Source organism: Protomyctophum parallelum (assembly GCF_964188405.1).
Source record: "Protomyctophum parallelum genome assembly, chromosome: 19".
In the NCBI taxonomy this organism is placed as follows: Eukaryota; Metazoa; Chordata; class Actinopteri; order Myctophiformes; family Myctophidae; genus Protomyctophum; species Protomyctophum parallelum.
Window position 1 is genome coordinate 32691070 of NC_139717.1, and position 20467 is coordinate 32711536.

Genomic DNA, 20467 nt, shown 5'->3' on the forward strand with positions numbered 1-20467 from the left:
GGCGCCAAAGCTCTTCAGAAGGACATGAAGAAAGAGGTGGAGGCGGCCGAGGACAGCTACAGTATGAGGACGGAGGGAGACCTACAGCAGTGGTTCTCAAACTCTTTCATGTCAAGGACTCCCAAATTGACATTTATTAGCCTGTGGACCCCCATTTGAAAAGCTATGCCAAGGACCACCATGAGAGAAGATTTTTACGGCTCTAGCAGTGATTCTCAACCATTTAAAATTTAATTTCAAGGACCCCGTTTGACATGCATTAGGCTACCCCCATTTAATGGAATTTCTATCTCTAGAACCCTAATATTTTTTATTATATTGTAAAATCACTGTTAATGAAATGCCACCCTGTTGCCAGCGCATCATTCCCAGTACCGATAGGGTTACGTATCGGCCCCTCTCCTACTAGTAGTGATAGTAGGGGCAGGGCATTCTCACCTTCTACTAAAGCTGGGAAACCAGACAACTCGCTAGTATAATGGTCTAATTATTAGCCTATGAATCCTGCTGCCTGCATGGGTTTGCGTCCACTACTTTTTCCCAACAACTAGTATTTTTTGGTCGATAAAGTATAGTATTAGACCACGACGGAGGTGTACCGTCTCTAGTGAACTTGAGCCACGAGACACCACCGAGCATGCAAGTTGCCGTGTCGAACGTTATGGATATAATAGTACATTACACCCCACCCCCCCCCCCCCCAATGACAACACTGAGCAATATTTATTTCCCACCATGAAGTAACCCCGTGTCATGGAGTCACCAGTAGGTCTAATAACTACGGAGCAAAGACCGGCAGTGTCGGTAGGCCAATCAGAGGCAGGCAGGGGCGGGTCTTTACGCAACCTTTTCAGATTTTGAATAACGTGTTGCCAGCTTGCCACACTCTTTTTCAATGCAAAATGCCAAAATGGCCGCCTTGTGAATATTGTCTATTTCCCAGTTCCTCCTTCCCCCTCTCACACTCCATCTCCCGCTCTCTCTGTATAGAGGGTATGCGCATGACATCATCATCATACCTGGAAAAAACTACTTTCGAGCTCATACATCCAAACAGAAAAGTCCCATTTGATTGCATTAAATTACTTTAAACATTAAATTCACTCACTTTGCTACTCGATCTGCTATTCACTTTATGCATGCGCATACCCTCTGATAGTGTACCTCTCTCCCTCTCTACATTGGTTCACAGTAGCATTTGGGGAACCTTGCTAGCGTCATTATGTTCAAATGCAGTAGGGCTATTAATTGGCCACGATTTTAATTTGCACTGTAATTGGCACTGAATGATTTGCCTGTGACTGTGGCTGTGGGTGCCATGTTTTATCTGATTGGTAACAGAAGGCAGTCAAGGTCTCAGCAATGGCAAGCCTGGTAAGGCAACATGGTAATTAGCTGGCCTGCTTGTGTCATCTTCGTTCAAAGCCCTGTTAGCAAAGATGTCATGAACATAAGTCTGCCGATTGTGCACTTTTCCTCTCTCACCACCTGGGACGTTACAGTGAGAACAGAGCACCAATGCCCAGGGGAATTATAGCCATGTTCCTAAATTACAGACAGAAAGAAAGTCATGCGAGCCCAATTACTATTCAGTTATGAGCTGGACCAGAGGCAATCCTGGGTTACTATATGAGACAGCATTCACTAGGAAAAACAAACATGTGTCAGTCAGAGCAGGAGACACGGCATACAGTATAGGCATGGCACAGACAAAACTAACACACCTTGGGCCCTATTTAGAAAATGCATGGCACAAGGTGGCACAAGAACTAAAGCACAAGGCCCAAGTGCCTTGGGGGTCTGTCCAACTCCAATTTAGCTAGTTAGATAGCAGATAATCCTGCCACAAACCACAAAGTAAGGTGCAAGGTTTAAAAGCGTCCCTGAAAATGAGTCATGGGTGTGTTCTGCGATTGTCTTCTCCAATTCCATTTAAGAGTCAGGTGCACCTAGCCTGACACAACTTTCATTTCGTTTCACTTCATTATTCCATAGAGTAATAAAAGGAACTGAACCGGAGCGACAGCCCCGCCTTTCTGCATTTTTTCGTTTTGGGCACCAGAATTTGGTGCCCAAAATACGGAAGTGCAAACGAGCGCTCAATGTTAAACCCCAGCTGCAAGTGGTTTCCTCGTCATAACTCCACGGGTCCACCTGCAGTCCCTCCTCTGACCAGTAGGGCCGAGTGCTTCAACGTTGGAGAGCCTCACTGGGGGCTTGCATTATTCAGACTGAAAGCCCTTCCCATATAGTTTCTGGGATGGGCGTCGCCAAAGCGATTGGACCAACCAATCAAAATAGTAGCAAAGCATTGACAATGAGGCCCGTTGCTAACCAAACAAACATGGCCAACGAGCGCTACTAGCATGTAAACAAACACGGTAAAATATGTCGGATTTCTAAAACCTGTCTGTAAAGAAACTATTTATCATGGGGCGATTTAATAGCCAGATCGATACGGTCGCAATTACCACAGTGGGGGCAGCCATGTTTGTTGTTTGACATCATCGACAACGGCACTGAGCCACAGTATCAGATTCACCAGACCTGATTTGCCAGAAGAAGATATTTTTTAATGGCCGTGGGCTAGCGATTCAGGGGCTGGAGCCAGGCTAAGGTGCACTGGCATAGCAGATTCAGCAATTTGGAGAAGTTGCTGAGGAAATGGATCTGCTCATGCACAATGTGGAAGCACGACAATATATACAGGAGCAGTATACTGTATATAATGAGATACAATGATGTCAGTACACACAGGACAAAGATCAAGTACAGTAGAAACAAGAGGTGGACCACCCTCTGTGGCCATGCTGCTGCTGACATGGGCATGATATATTTTTACACATGGATGGAGCCCACATACCAAAGTACAAAAAATGCTTACTTTATTTATGCGACTGACAACGTTTCGATCCCGTGGATCTTCATCAGACCATGCACCATCGAACGTTGTCAGAAGAATAAATAAATAAATCAATACGTATTTTTTTGTACCTTTGGAGTGCGCGCTCCATCCAATCTCATCCAAGTCTCTTTAGCCTAGCACCAACCTGTCGATGTGCGTATTCTACGCCCCCTCTCTCAAGAGTGATAGGTTGGCATCAACTATAAACATATTAGCATTCTCAGTTACTGTATGGTCTTTATCGCCTATTAAAGGTGGCTCTGTACGTATGTTGGGCAGAGACAGATAGAAGAGAATACCAAAAGGCTTATGGGTTCTTGAAATTGTAACAAGATTAGACGTCTTTGAACATATTAGCAACTAGAACTGCACTCTGTCGAGTGCCTATACTTGCGTGTTGCGCAAGTACTGTCGACCGCTACAAACTTTCAAATCTCAGCCTCTCTGTGAAGTAACGGTTTCAATATTGAATTATTAGGTTTAGCTGTGTGCTACGTACCTAGTTTTTGGAGGTACAAAAATAGTATTTCAATAGTATCCAGTATCCAACTATTTCCTGGGAGCATGACACCAATTTCTCGCCACGAAAGTCTGCTATATTGAGTCTACATTTGAACTCAGGAAATTCTCTTCTACATTTCTCACAGCGGTAATTTCCATTCTTAAGGTCAACAATCTTGTCCTTGCAGTCCTCATGGGGACATTCCTGGTATATGCACCTTTCCTTACGAATGTCCATGATTGTTGCCACGCTCCTAGAATAACCCACCCCATCAGCTTTGATTGTCACTATGGGATGATCAGAGTCACACTGCACTGTTTGAACGTCCTGTATGTTATTGTAGGCCATCTCCCTATTAGATTCTATTATATTTAAGTATCTTCTTTGGGTTTATCTGTTAGACTGACATATTTCTTATTTGACAACTCTTGAATGAACCTTGAACCTTTTGAACCTTGTAAATGATCGTAATTCATTTTAAATGATTTAAAAACATTGACTGGTTACGTAATGAATAACAACCAATTAAAGTTGTTTTATGCGTATGCCGTGGCTGTGTATGACGTTGTAGTAGACCAGGTGGTATAAAGCACAATTAAACAATCAGATGCAGCTATAGCACATATAGCATTGGATAATCTAATGAACATAATGAAGTGATCTCTCTGTCCCATTCTGACGTGCACGCAGCACGCAAGAGAGAGAGCCGGACAGATATAGCCTGCAGAGGGGTCTGCTGACCTATTGACCCTCAAGAATGGTATGGTACATTCTGACTGAGACAGCATCAAGTGATACACACACACACTGCCCATGCTGGCATAATTTACATGTATGACTGGGAACTGTCCAATTCCAAGCCCTGGCCTTCATGTACTACAAGAAAGTACCCATTCAAATGGCTTGTTTCCCTACAGACTCAGAGACTCAGTCCCACAGGATACATATGTATCATAATAAAGCCTGTTGTGCCATAATATGGATTTCCATTCAGTTGGATTAAGTGTCATCGCCGCAGATCTCACCCTGACTTTGGTTATGTCATAATGTTTGAATGTTCCACTCAGTCATAAAATCATTCATTCACAATTCCTTGATCATTGATTGGAAACATGACATTCACTTTACAATAAATGTAATTATTGCAGATTTTGTGTTATGTGAAATCTAAAGCCATAATAAGTGAATGCGTACACCCTTTCCCAAAATGAACTTCAAATAGACTTTGCCTCACAACAACTTCTGGGAATGCATATTGAAAGGACCTTGCGTCACAAGACATCTCAATGTCTGCAACTTGCAATGAGAGTGACCGCCATATGGTAACTGAGCCATGCATTGCACAACGAACAGAGCTATATAATGAGGAGGCAGATGAAGCCAGCCAGGAATCTGGGAACGAGGGGATCCGGAGGGATTCAGAGGAAAAGACGGATGACGGATGGAGGGAGAGGAGAGGGACAAGGAACCAGAGTGAAGGATGAGGGTCTTGGCCACATCGATACACAGACCAACCCCCGCTGCTCTGACCCGAGCGTCCCAGGCGATCCCAGGCAATCCAAGGCACTACGACGAGAGGCTCAGGGGTTACCCAGATGATCCAACCCCCTGCCGCCTGCCTGCCACGTTATTCCTCTCTCCATCAGAAGACCGACGAACACCCAAGTCTGTCTCTCTCTCTCTCTCTCAAAGCTCTCAACAAACAAACACTCAGGAAAGTGAACCATTACATCAAGTTTCTAAGTTCATGGCAAAGAACATTATCTATCATATCATCATATCTATCAATATCATTTGATTTGTTTCATCTCTTTAATTATTGTGATCCATTTTATTAAGTTTGTCTAGCTTAGGTGTGGAAATAAATTGATTAATTAAAAAAAAAAGTCTGATCTTTGCTCAAGATTTGAAGTTACTGGTTTTTGACACATGCAAAGTAAGAAAGGCTATGTAATGGAAAAGATCTCTTACCTTCAGATTCAATAGATTTATTGAGATAAAATAATAATTGATTATTGTATATTCTTTTTAATTATTTTTATATAATTATATATTATTATTATAACCACTAATAAGTGGTTTAAACTTAAGGGTTAAATACAAATTAATCATGTGCTTATTCTTAAACTCATTTAACTGGTGCCCCTTCTAAAATTCAGATAGATTTTGACTCTTAATTTTGAAAACTTATAATTCAGATTTTTGAATAATTATTTCATAATTATTAATTCCACTGATATAAAATCTACAGGATTAAATATATAATTACTACAACGTAATGAAGATATGTACCAATGCCAGGGTATAACTGGCTCTCGATGGTGACGTAATAATGATACGTTTCAGTGTCGGGTGGATTAAAGGTAATGCCCCTATGTATACATGTATGTAATCTGACACCAATGCCATATGAAGCACAAATTAATCATTACGTCATATGTTGCCAAGGGACATACGCATCGGAGCACCGGACAAAAAACATTACTTGCACGCTCTGCTTGCATAATGTAGGCTATGTATTGAAATAAACGGCATCTCTCTCTCTCTCTCTCTCTCTCTCTGTAAAGAAACAGCAGTGACTACTTTTCAAAATTCCAATACAAGGAATCCCTTCCCACACATTTCTGTGATTTGCCACAGCTGTGGTACCCTTCTGGCTCACCTACAGTACCAATGAGGAGCCACCCACCAGGATGATGTACTGTAGTGCCTCTGCCCTATACTCAACAACAGGACCCGCTGACAGGCGTAATCCCAGCCCGTAGGAGTCGCTTGGCCTCCTTCCTGCCTGACTCCATCCCTTCAACCAGGTTTCATTCCCTAAACATTTAGCTTTTAACTGCTGGCCTGCCCTGTGACTGCTTCCACTCTTTCCAAATGTCTATCAATAAAAACATATGGTCTGGATATGAACGGCATGTATTGGACGTACAAGCCCCAGATCTTGTGATGCCTAGCTTGTAGACCACTGTATTACTGAGTTATTTGTGTACTTGTAGCCTTCCTTCTATCTTTCAAGAGACTGACCCTCTCACCTCTCACATTACTAATTGCGACCGCAGGTCACAGTTAACTATGAAATCGTGCATTTCCCGTCAATTGTTTTGTTGGTTGGTCACCCCAGGCATGACCATATATGGGAATGCCCCCATATATGGTGACATCATCAGGGATGAAGTTCCCTGATGTCATCAATATTAAGCCCGTATATGGAGATCCCTGATGTCATCAATATTGGCCAGCAACTCTACACCTCAAACCATTAGATCTCCATACAGTATATGGAGCTGATCTGTTCTGACATTCCATATGTTGATCCTTCCCCATCCATCCTTCCTCTGTCTCCCTTTTGACTGATACCTGTCCATTTAAACTCTAGATGGGCCTGCCCCAAAGTTATTAGTGCAGCCGGCGAAAACTAGAGTTCTCAACAGGCCTGAACATTAAGGCCCGGCCCTACCAGGGCCCTCATCAAACCCTGTACACTCAAGACACCCTTATATCTCCATATATGGAGCTGACCTGTTCTGACATTCCATATGTTGATCTGACCTCATCAAACCCTCTACACTCAAGACACGCTCAATATGGCCAGTACAGAATTAATTCCATAATGTTGATCTGACCCCCCATGCCAAAGTGCCAGCGCTCGCCCAGCAGTCTGCTGTCACCCAGGCAGATGCATGCACACGACCTCGCCCTTTAGGGTGAGTGAGATAGCTTCTCGCCCCAAGGCGTCTTACTGGTTGGTAGTGGTTAGTATTACTAATATTAATCTACTGTAGAGTGGGAATCTAATTCCATCTATTATTATACATTTGAGAAAATTCCACGCCCACAATGCAAATGTATTTGTCTCCATGAAGTGTACAAATGTAAACTTTAAAATCTCAGCCTCTCTGTAAAACATTGAAATTAAATACTAAAGTCGGGTTATAACTGGCTGTCAATGGTGACGTAATTACGATATGTTTCAATATTGGTTGGGTATCAGGTAAGTTGTAAATTGAAAGTACTATACTGTGGTAGGCTGGCTTTTTTACGTGCATATGCTTGGTAGGTATATATACTGATGTTGATGGTGACGTAATTAAGATATGTATCAATGCCGGGTTATAACTGGCTGTCGATGGTGACGTAATTACGATATGTTTCAGTGTCGGGTGAATTAAAGGTAATGTCTGTATGTATACATGTATGACGTAATCTGACGTCACCATCAAAAGCCAGTTATAACCCGGCATTGATACATATCTTAATTACGTCACCATTTATACCTACCAAGCATATACACGTGCATTCGTACCAGCACGACCACACTACTTGCACGCTCTGCTTGCGCAAGTAATAACAAGGCAGGCAGACAGAATGAAGTGGGCTTGAGCCCCACAAGGAGTGAGCCGACAGGTTGAGCAAGTACCCACGCAGAGGTGGCTCTTTATTCCGATAGTAATCATTTTGTCAGCTCATTGTTTGTTTCATTATGGTACTTCCAATTCCACTTGTGTATGCCAACCCTACCTCCTTGTGATTGGATAAAACCTGAAAAAAGTATTTTCTGGAGAGACAGGGAGACCCCTACAACTAAACAAACACTCCACAGCATGACAGCAATGATTCCTATCAGAATATATAGAGATATTTAATACCTAAAAATCACTTACACTTTAATGCATTGATAGTGGAATTGTTACAGATTGTGAAATTTCAGCTTAAATCTGCTTTAGGTGCTTGAAACTATACTGCCAACGTGTGTTGGTCACATATACAATGCAACCTACAGGTATGGACTCATTACTAATGCAAGGCCTGCAGGGTCCAAGTTTTGACAGCTTATTCATTTCAATTACAAGGTGCACGCAAGTCAGCCAGCCAGATGTTGAAATGTGCCCCTTGGACAGAGACCATTAGCCTAATCTGTCTCCATAACTTTGCACACACACACACACACACACACACACACACACACACACACACACACACACACACACACACACACACACACACACACACACACACACACACACACACACACACACACACACACACACACACACACACACACACACACACACACACACACACACACACACACACACACACACACACACCAATTTGGCTACATATATTTACATTCCCAGAGCTAAATTAACATTTTACCGTGTATGTGCGTGCGTGCGTGCGTCATGCTCTCTAAGCACAGAGTGGCTGGGGTGTTTGAGCCCAAGAGACATCATTTGTTTCAATGGCTGCTGTATATCACTGGGGGTGGACATACTGTACATGAGCTTGACCTTCAGATGTGTTGCAGTGGATATACTCAAATGGAGACGTCAGGTTGAGAGACAGGGTCTAGAGCAGTGGTTCTCAAACATTTTACGTACATGTACAAGGACCCCCAGATTGATATTTATTTGGCTGCGGAGAGCCTTTGGAAAAAAATGGTGCCACCATAAGAGAAGATATTTGTTGTTTAAAATGTTCATACACGTTTGTTCTATCCTGCCTGCCACACGCGACACATGATGGCAAAACAGTAATATACATCACAGAGGAGCTAAAATGGACCACACACACACACACACGCACACACACACACACACACACACACACACACACAAGGCAACGCCTGTTCTGCCTCTGACAGCTGAAGAGATGCAGCCCCCTCCCGTGGTTCTACATCAGTATCATCAAAATAAATAATAATAATTAATATCTCAAACTTATATAGTGCTTTTCTGAGTACCCAAAGACACTTTACATGGGGGGCAAGAGGAAGCAAAAAAAACTAAAGGCTATAAGTAATAAAATCATTGAAAACAGTAGAAAGAGTTAGCTATAGGGAAAGCAATATTGAAGAGGTGGGTTTTTGAGGGCGGTTTTGAAGGTTTGGAGGGTGGGGGCATCTCTGAGCATTTTGGGGAGTGCATTCCACAGGGTTGGGGCAGCAACGGCAAAAGTTCTGTCGCTCCATGTGTGGTATTTGGTCTTGGGGACCTCAAGAAGGTTTGCGTCACCAGACCTGAGACAGTGGGACGGGACATGTTCATCAAGAGCATCCTGATGTGTCCCCTAGGGTAGGTACCCTCACAAAAAACATGCAGTAATCCTGGTTACTAAACTGCCTCCCCCTGGCCAGCCGGGGCGCCTGATGGAGGGGAAAGGAACTGGTTGGAATAACGTGTTCCTTCCACGCGCTACGTCCAACCAGGGAAACTCCCCCCTGTCAGGTGTAAAGGAGCAACATGGACACTCAGGCATGAAGGAACTTCAAGGAAGCATGAGTTCAAGTCCGTTGCTCTCCCCTTGTCCCCCATATATGGGGACTAGGTTGGTGGAGGGTGTGTAGAGCCCAGGATCACATTAGATGATTGACACAGGGGTGAAAAATGCGTTACAAAATAATGGGATAAAAAATATATTTAAAAAAATCCTGATGAGCCCATCGTTTGTTTATATCCCATAACACACTGCGTATAATTGGGTGTCTAACAACAGCTGCGCAACAGCTGATTGAGTAGAATAATTGTATCCTACATGTATGTTATTTCAAAGGGGGTAATCCTGCTGTGCCTGTGTTAAAGCTGAAATCCATAACTTTATTGTCCTACCCAGGATCTACCTACCCTGGTCTCTTGAATGAGGGACCAGATTCTACCACTCTGGCGTCCCCGCCTGGTGAAAGGAGACATTGCACTATGAGATTATTGCACTGTTACTTGTCAAGCAGTAGGTGTTCTACCTGACATCAGGGTCTAAAGTAGGCTATGTAACGGAAGAATATGGAGACTAGCTACCTCCAACCACTGCACATGTAATAATAGTAATATTGTATTAAAATAAGTTTGAGATTGCAGCTTCAATGTATACATACTGTAATAAAGGCTTAGTTCTACAGCTGCACACATAGTTACTTACTGTACCTAACTATCGATAGCTAAAGTGTGGACTGGGAGGCCATATCATTAGTAGAAAGTAGCAGGGGTACCAGTGTAAAGTGGAGTGGGGGATAGGAGTACCACGGTGAGGTGGCGCCCAAAAAAAAGATACCCTCTACAATGTATAGGTTGCCCAGTGTGGGTTGCAGGTGGATTCAATCATGCCCAATCAGCTTACCTATGTCTGAGCAGACATCCTGTACGTATATTTTATAGTTTGGTTCTCAATTAAAAAAAGAAAATCCCCATAACAGCATTTGATTTCGAATTCAGCGAGACTGAACAAGTGCCTGCCCCTCCCTCTTGAACATAGACACAGCAAGTCAGCAAGCCACCACAGTTAACACCACCACGCACCCTTTAAACATTGCAGCATCAGCATCTTACTGACCTGGCTGCCTTGAGTGTTTGCCCTAAAGCCTCAACATTATTTATCACCGTTGTGAAATTAAATCACCATTAACCACTTATGCCCTACACTTACATGACTGGGGTCCCCCAGCGTTTCAGAATATTGGTCTGCTCATTTTTTCCTTCTACAACAAAAATATACAGTGAAAATAGCCAATCTACATGCTCACAAAAGGTTGCTGTACAGGGGAAAACAAAAACAAATACACTATAGCTACCACACAGAACAACTACAGCAAGAATACAAAGTACAAACAGTGAAAACAACTGAGACACATCACAGAAAAGCAACAGCGTCACAGTGAAAAAAAACATATACAAGGACCGAAGAAACTCAAGCGGGGTTAAAAGCCAAGGTATAAAGGTGGGTCTTTAGGCGATATTTTAAAGTCTTAATGGAAGGGGCCAATTTGACGTGGGAGGGGAGTGCGTTACATAATTTGGGGGCTACAACAGAAAAGGCTCGGTCGCCTCTGGACTTTAAGCAGGTCTTCTTTGTGACCCTGCGATTAAGCTGGCCCTCAGACCGCAGTGACCTTGAGAGTATAGACCTCAATAAGGTCAGACAGATATAGAGGAGCCAGACCATTAATAGATTTAAAGACAAACAATAGAATTTTTAAATCAACTCTAAAGCTGACAGGGAGACAGTGAAGGGAGGCCAAAACATGATATGCTCACGTCTGCGAGTACCTGTGAGTAGACGTGCGGCAGAGTTCGCGACTAGCTGGAGTCGAGCAAGGCAGGCTTGATTTAAACCAACATAAAGTGCATTACAGTAGTCCAACCGCGTAGAAATAAAGGCATGGATAACCCGCTCAAAATCGCTAAAGGATAGCTATACATTATGAGCTTGTAGATCTGCTATTAATGCAGAATGTTTGCCCCCAGAATAGAGACCATGTGCTTCTTAACATCTCAATACGGTGCTCGGGAGTTGCAGCAGTAAAGTGAGTAAAGTCAACCACGGCAGTGTCTAGGCCGGGGTTCAAACACACCACGGTGCATCCAGCTCTACTGCATATGATTATGAACACAACTGGCAATGTTTGGGGGAGGGAAGCCAAGCAGGGAGGGCTTGTTACTGTGCCAGTGAACCCTACAGGCTGGGGTGATGCCTGTTAGTGGGGGGGTGTTGAAAATGGGAGCAGTAGGATCTAGGATGGGGCACTGTGGGACCTCCCGACGGGGCCTCCTCACTGGCAGGTGTGCTAGCAGGATACAATAGTAGTGGCACTGGGGATATGGGGAGGTAATTGGCATAATGACTAAATTTGGGAGAAATGGGTACAAATAATTGGCAACTCAAAATGAGGAAGAAAAACATCTCAATACAGCCTAATTCCCGTAAGCTAGTTGGTTCCTTTATGGAAATAAATATAAAAATGCATTACTACAGAGGTTTAACTCATTTAGTCTCAGATTGAAAGATTATTTTATATATATATATATATATATATATATATATATATATATATATATATTATGGCTGTCAATCGATTAAAATATTTAACTCAATTAATCGCATGATTGTCCATAGTTAACTGTGATTAATCGCAAATTAATCGCATATTTTGTATACGTTCTAAATATACCTTAAATCAGTGGTTTTCAAGATTTTTCATATCAAGGCCCATTATTTATTCTGCATTTGAGCCACGGACCACCATTTGATGAGATTTAGCCTTCCAGACCCAAACTAAAGAACTGTATTGATGTTGGCCAATGGTACCATTACGAGAGATAACAGGCCATGTTGATCAAAATAAAATTTTTTCTAATTGTGTAGACTCACTGGGAGAGAGAGAGAGGGGGAGAGAGGCGGGGCTCACTGACTGCCTGCATTCACATGCATGCGTCTCTCAACCATTCTGTCAAACTTCACAGTGCGTTAATCGCGCATTAAAAAAATTAGTGCCATTAAAAGGATTGTGAGTTAACTAGTTAATAGTGCGTTAACTTTGACAGCCCTAATATATACACACACACACACACACACACATACCGGTATATATATATATATATATATATATACACATACATACATACATACATACATACATACATACATACATACCGGTATATATATATAATAGGAATAAGAAATACAATTAAAAAGATAGGCTGTTTATGCTGCCAGAGCTAGAGAGCAAAACAACAAACAAAACAAATAAATAGTAAAGATGAATGGCTAGTTGTACTTTTTGGCAAGGTCTAGTTGTTTTAATATTATGCATGTTCCAGCGTTGGCATAAATGCCCTCTCTTTTTGTGCCTCTGTCCAGAGTTTGCCTCTGGTCTAGACAACAACTACAGGGCCCGGCCGACAATCTGGACTGTTAGTTCACTCTGGACCCTGAAGATAATATGAGAGGGCCCAGAGGGGTGCCCTTTTTATGTTAACCTGCCCCCCAAAAATGTCTGTGCACAGTCTGTCCATGAGAAATGTTATGCTCTGTACTACAAAAGACAATAAATAGTCCGCTGGACTGTTTTTCTTTGTGTATGTCTGCCCTTGTTTAAAACATTACAAAATGGTTCAATGATGTCTGGTAATGAGCCAAACGGAAACTGGCATCATGAGTAATCTATCTAAATTATTTCACCAATAAATGAGAAACCAATATGGATTATGTCTTAAATATTCTACAGTTTTGTTGGATCCAGCAGAAAAATGCATACAATAATAATGTGTAACTTGAAAAGTTTGCTCCCGCAAATAATGAAGGTCAATCATTTATAATGCACACACACACAGACAGACAGACAGACAGACAGACAGACAGACAGACAGACAGACAGACAGACAGACAGACAGACAGACAGACAGACAGACAGACAGACAGACAGACAGGGTATGAGTTATGCCTGTTCAAAGTGCTCGTTATCGCTGGTTGCAGTTATATTTATTTTACAAATGTTCACATATGGTGGGATTTCAGATAATGGTCTACACTATAGATTGTGTGTAGAACGTTTCACGCAAATTGCTAAAAAATACAGGCAGAAAATCAGGTTTAAGCGTTTTTCGAACTGCTCAAAATGGCAGAAAATCTGAGGGTGGAGATTACTGGTCAAAGTGACAGATGTGTTCCCCATGAGTCAAGGCAGAAAACCGACTGCACGGTTAAGCCAGAACTGCAATTTTTGGCGGAAGAAGAGAAAAAAACGGACAGATAAAATAAGGGACCAAGAAGTCCCATTGGGGCTTTGTCACTTAAATATAATTATATAAGGCAACATAATGATCAGACAGTTGTAAATCATTCAACTATGTCAACCCATTGGAAACAAACTCTGAAGTCCCAGTGCTTATAAGGATCTGAGGACAGAGGCCCCACAAAGCTGACGGTGTAATTTGTTGTTATTCTAGCCTTCAGCCTCTTTTAGTAACTCCTCTAAGCCGAAACTGATTCAAAACAGAACGTAACTTTCTTCCAGACACCAAGCCAGTGAGCATTCCTCCTTGCATTGGAGTTACAGATAGGCTATTATTCTCAGTGTCTTCCCCCGTGACATTGATTCACTCAATTGATCTCAACATCTTAATAGACAATAGCTCCCTGCGGTGACCACACAAAAGGGATACCAGATAAAATATATTGGCTTCTCACACGCATGGACACTGTAATTATCCTCCAAAGAGCAAAAACGATGGCTGAATACAATAGCTTTCACTGGGATTTCTAATCAATACATCAATCATTGCATTTAACCCAGGAGCGCCTCTGGTGATCAATGGAATTGATCTCATATTGTTTATTATTATATTTCAAGAAGCATACTGCTCAGATTTGCAAATTAAACCTATTCACTCCTTTGTCCCTTTTGCATTCGCCGTTACCCTTGTTGGCGTCTTGGCAATATAGTACGAACATCTCGCAAAGCCCAGCACAAACGTCTCGCGAAGTCCTGCCTCAACTAGTGTGATCGACCTACCAGAGAAGAATAGAACCGATGCCTTCAGAGCTCAGTGCCTTCTCCTCAGGCCGTTTTTTTATTTTTAGATTATCGGGATCCGTAAGCCCCTCCAAATTGCCGTTTGTCAGGTTCCATCAAGGAGTCATCTGAAACTCTCACCTCAAATCTGGCACCATTTCCTGCGGACAGGCACTTTTTTACATTATTTATTATTCTATGCTCCGATTCACACATACTAGGTATGATCTATGATGATTACATATGGGCAGAAGTATATATTATATACAGTATACCTATTGTACCATAAAAAAGGCCACACAAGCCAAATCATTCTAGGGGAAAAATATAAATGAAAACAATCCAATCCACACTCACCTGCAGGTAGTGACAGGTCCGTAGTGAGGGCTTCAGGTCCATGTGCATCAGCGGCTTCTCCAGGTTGAGCGAGGACTTCCTGTAGGCCTCCTTGGCCTGGCTGACCGTGAGAGTGGACCAGGAGCTCCTCTTCATGAACTTCCCCTCGGGCGCCATGGCCACACTCTCGCAGGCCGAGCACTTGACATCGTTGTTGCTCTTGGATGTCTTGAGCGACAGGTCTCCGAAGTGGTGGTGGTGGTGGTGAGGGTAGTGGTGGCCGTGCATGGTAGCGTCTGGGTAGCAGTGCTCCGCGGCGGGGTGCCGCGACATGAGGCTGGGCGTGCGGTACGTGCTGTCGCTGTCCAGGTTGTCGTCAGAGCTCCAGAAGCCCGCCGAGCGGTGCCTGCTGCGCTCCTTGCTCTTGCTCCGCTTGCTGCTGCCGTGCTTGGAGGATTGGTGGCTGTGGTGGCCGTGGTAGCTCCCTCCTCCTCCTCCTCCGCCCTCGCCTTTGGTGCCGTTCATCTTGGACGAGCCCTCCAGGGAATGGGACTTGGTGAAGAGCTTCTGGACAGAATGGACGAGGTGTCGTATGCGCCCGGGGCTCTCGCTGCGCTGCTCGGTGGTGGTGGAGGTGCGCTGGTACTGCAGCGTGTGGAAGCCGTCACGGTGCAGCGGCAGCTGCTTCTCGAACTGGTCCATCAGCGTGGCGGGGAGGCGGTTGCTCTTGGTGCTGGCGTGGTGGGAGGAAGCGGCGGCGGCAGCGATGGCGGGGGAGGTGGCGGAGGCTGTGATGGCGGCACAGTCGTCCCGCATGGCGGGGTCGTAGTACTGCGAGCTGTAGTGCATTCGGGGGAAGGTGCTGGAGATGTGGTCGGGGGGCGCGGCCGGCTGCATCATGCCCGGTGGCATCATCATGCAGTCCGAGTTGATGGAGCTGCGCGGCGAGTAGCGGTGGTGGAAGTCCACGGGGCAGCTCTCCGTGGGACTGAGCAGGTAGGAGTGGCGGGGGTCATGGTGGGCGTCGTAGTGGGCATGGTGGGGGTCGTAGTCCAAACCGTGGGGCGAAGGGATCTGGTGGTGGGAACGGCTGCCCGATAAGCCCTTCATGTTCCTGGCTGGAGAGAGCCGGCTGCCTTCATTGAAGTCTTGAGATGGGGACCAAGAAGTTGAAGGCTTCGGGTCTGGAGAAAAAGAGATAGAAGAGGAGAAAGGGGGAGATATTAGTGGCATTTTTGCAGGTCATGTTCCACGCCCAGTTTCAGACCAGTAGTTTTCCGGTAGGAGACATTAGCATATTTCAGCCGTTCATCCAATTATTGGCTCAGGAATGCAACAAAAACAAAAACATCTCCATGACATCTCCATGAATTCAAGGACTTCTTGGAGTGTGTAAATTATAGAAAAAAAGTAATGTTTTGGGTGAACATAAACTATTCTGCGGTTATGGCTCAGTTTGATTTCCCATGTCTATCAAATATCAAGGTTATGGGTCAAACTCACGAGTGCTCAAATGAAGTAGCACTGTGTCCTTTTGAAAACTGTAGATTACATACAATTTCACCAGCATGCTGGAAATGAGGTGTACTGTATACCCCTGTATACAGCCCCTGTATGTACTGTATGTATATGGGATCTCAGTAGGAAAACCCTGTTATAGTGAGCGCGTTGCCATGGTGACCAGCCACGCTGTCTGTCGCAACACACGTCAGAGCGTGAGAAGGCTACTCGGGCAGGTGATAGGCCAGGTGTATTTGCCGAATCTCATACTAGGCCAGACGGAAATGATGCCGCGAGCAATCACCGCCAGCCGTGCGACATTAGGCTGACTCTGAGCGCAGCAGCAGCTGGTTCACAACGAACTGACAGAGGCACGCCTCACGAGAGACTTCGGGTGGTAACAGAACAGACAGAGGCACGCCGTACGCCTCACGAGAGACTTCGGGTGGTAAGCGACACGCATGTCCTCATCGCCACTCTATCTGACAGGCTTCTAGGATCGGAGCCGGACACCGAGAAGCGAGGTGGAAGAGAGGTGGAAGAGGACGCCACCCACTCCTCGTCCCCCTACCGCTAGTGAGAGAGAGACAGCAGGGACCCCTTGGCACCTCGGACCGACACCGCCTAAAACAAGGTCGTAAGAGAAACCTTACCACTGTTCACATATCATTTACCTGACGAGTCAAGAGGAGCCGTTAAAGGCGAAGAGACTCCGCTCAGGCTATATATTCCCACGGATGGGAAGCTAGCGAGACCCTTTGGGTTGAAGCGGGGAGCACGGACTCCATTCCCTGGATTGTGATTCACGTCCCCATTCCCAACGGACTGTGATTCACGTCCCCATTCCCAACGGACTGTGATTCACGTCCCCATTCCCTGGATTGTGATTCACGTCCCCATTCCCAATGGACTGTGATTCACGTCCCCATTCCCAGGACTGTGATTCACGTCCCCATTCCCAATGGACTGTGATTCACGTCCCCATTCCCAGGACTGTGATTCACGTGCCCATTCCCTGGACTGTGATTCACGTCCCCATTCCCTGGACTGTGATTCACGTCCCCATTCCCAACGGACTGTGATTCACGTCCCCATTCCCAACGGACTGTGATTCACGTCCCCATTCCCAACGGACTGTGATTCACGTCCCCATTCCCTGGACTGTGATTCACGTCCCCATTCCCAGGACTGTGATTCACGTCCCCAATCCCTGGACTGTGATTCACGTCCCCATTCCCTGGACTGTGATTCACGTCCCCATTCCCAACGGACTGTGATTCACGTCCCCATTCCCAACGGACTGTGATTCACGTCCCCATTCCCAACGGACTGTGATTCACGTCCCCATTCCCTGGACTGTGATTCACGTCCCCATTCCCTGGACTGTGATTCACGTCCCCATTCCCTCATGGACTGTGATTCACGTCCCCATTCCCTGGACTGTGATTCACGTCCCCATTCCCTGGACTGTGATTCACGTCCCCATTCCCTGGACTGTGATTCACGTCCCCATTCCCTGGACTGATTCACGTCCCCATTCCCTGGACTGTGATTCACGTCCCCATTCCCTGGACTGTGATTCACGTCCCCATTCCCTGGACTGTTATGATTTCCCCTCACGAATAAAAGAGGCTGCGCACCTCAATCGTGAAACTTCTCCACTGTCTCCGTCTCCCACGTCAGTCTGTCACAGTATGTATGTATGTATGTATGTATGTATGTTCTAATTCAAAATTAATCAACCGTTCTAACGTCCATATTGTGCAAGAGTGACGTCATCAATATGTCATCAGAGGTTCATAGTGTAGCCATTATTAAACCCCATCTTGTTTCCAACATATCCGTTTCTAAATTCTAACGTTTCTGAATATTCTGGAACTAAACCTTTTTTTTTAATAACTTGTTTATTTCCCACATTAACCAACACCATGTTGATTTGTTTACATAAACGATGCTCTTCTCCTTGTCCTCCAAACCCAAATGACATGCCTCTGTTTGCATGCTGTCACTGCCAGAGGTCTATTAAGCCTCACCTCAAATAAAACAGAATGACAGATGGATGCTCTCCTGAGATGACTCCCATATTAGTAAATTAGAAAGATCATCACGCAATCATTATGAATTCTTAATCAAAGAGGGGCCTCCTTGTCACTGAGACACGGTGATGTTTGTGATGTACAGTATCGTCTCTGTTGAGCGGAAACCTCATATGTCCAACCAAAACTGTTACTTAATTATAAAAAACAGATGTACTGTACCAGCTCAAAAAGCATTGCAATGCAACACTTTTCAGATTGTAGATGTTTTACTACTATACTTGTGTGTGACAAAGTAGGGCATTCATTTACGAAGGGAAAAATAAACATAAAAATCACACCGTGTGAAGCACTTATCATCGTAACATCATGATCATTTGCTCAGACACATATGACGTAAATTCTCCATTCATTGTCAATGGCATTTAATGTTTGTGTTAGGACAAAAATCTACAATACACTGTAGCTGAATATAGGAGGGGCTATGCATGATATCAAGTGAGAGGCACTGTGGCTGCCACATGACCTCACTGCTTAAAGCATGGACTTGGCTGCAACATGACGTGTGTAATGTGCTGTTTTTCTGGGGCATAAAAGTCCATAGACTTGGCTGCCACATGACGTCACGTCATAATAATAATTTCTGAAAGGCACATGTTGGAGGGGCTAGCACCCCTCAAAAACAAATACTCAATTATAGTACAGATGCTCAAAGAAATGCACTTAAGTTCACACAAGTAAATGTACTTAAGTGAATACATGCAAAGGCTGGCTCTGTTAACCACATGAACCTCAGCATCCATATTGTGTGGGGAACATTCGCCAACAATAGCAGATCTACGAGCTACCACAGATCGGCTCATTTTGGAGAAGTGATTTGGTGATAGACGTAAACGAGTGGTCAAAGTTAATTCTCTAAAAAGGTATAAGTGGTTAAACTATACTGTGTGTTCAATGACGACATTTCAGTCCAAATGAAAGCATAAGGATTCCTTGCTCAAGGTGACAAGTCCTAATTAAAGCACTACGGAGACTTCAGGGGTTTCCCTGGCTATTATGGATATTCGAGTAATACAATTGTGGGGGGGAAAATGGGAGTGGGGGCCGGTGGTTGGGTGGTTGTGGGGAATTAAGTCTCTGTAAAATTACCTAATAATTATTATGTGGGTAAAATGAAGGAATTCGTTCTGGAGGAGAAAAAAAGGCACAATTGATCACTGGTTCTCAGAGTGGGGTATGACTCCAAGGGCGTCCCCAGCTAAACATTTGAGCCATATTCTGTTTAATAGCTATTCTAAAATAACCAATGTATAAGATCACAATGCATCACAAACACGCCACGTTGTGAGCTTGTAGTTTATTTCTTCATCTTACAACAAGTTGATAAATCTTCAAGGTCCGAGGCAAAATAATTTGTGACGCGTTGTGAGCTTGTAGATCTGGTATTTTTTTATATCTATCTATCGTAACTCGAGCCCCACCGACTTCAAATACGACACACGCGTTCCAAACCACAGCAGGGGGTGCAGTGCCCGGTGTCGAGTCTGTCGGACCCACGGTTGTCCAGAACCGGCCCAAAAAGGCCTCTGCCCGGGCTCTGGACAGGGCCCCTGCCCATCGTCCATATATGGAGCTAGCCTGTTCTGACATCACAACACTCTATATTTGGGCATGCCTGACACAGAACTCCACAAGCTGGCTGTATATATACTCCATATTTGGGCATGCCTTACAAAAAACTCCATTATATTATGTGCAATTGGGCATAAAAGGGAGACAGACATAATATCTGGGTGCGGCATGCATTTTTAACTTGCATCGTTCCAAGTAGGCCAGTGCCCAATAGGCACCGATTAAGAGGCTCCAACGCATAATATCTGGCTGGCATTTCCAACTTGCAT

The 20467-nt window shown here is 44.3% G+C and overlaps 1 protein-coding gene across 1 annotated transcript in view; it reads right to left on the minus strand.

Annotated features, from left to right (window-relative positions):
• The window catches only part of LOC310876237 (disks large-associated protein 2-like), a gene marked incomplete at its 3' end in the record, with an annotated part of 68115 nt that extends 51960 nt beyond the window's left edge, over window positions 1–16155 (minus strand). The window contains exon 1 of the mRNA XM_083789710.1: window positions 15052–16155. Coding sequence (XP_083645836.1) covers window positions 15052–16140 — 1089 coding nt within the window. The 5' untranslated portion in view covers window positions 16141–16155. The remainder of the gene's footprint in view (window positions 1–15051) is intronic.
• Between the last annotated feature and the right edge of the window lie 4312 nt (window positions 16156–20467).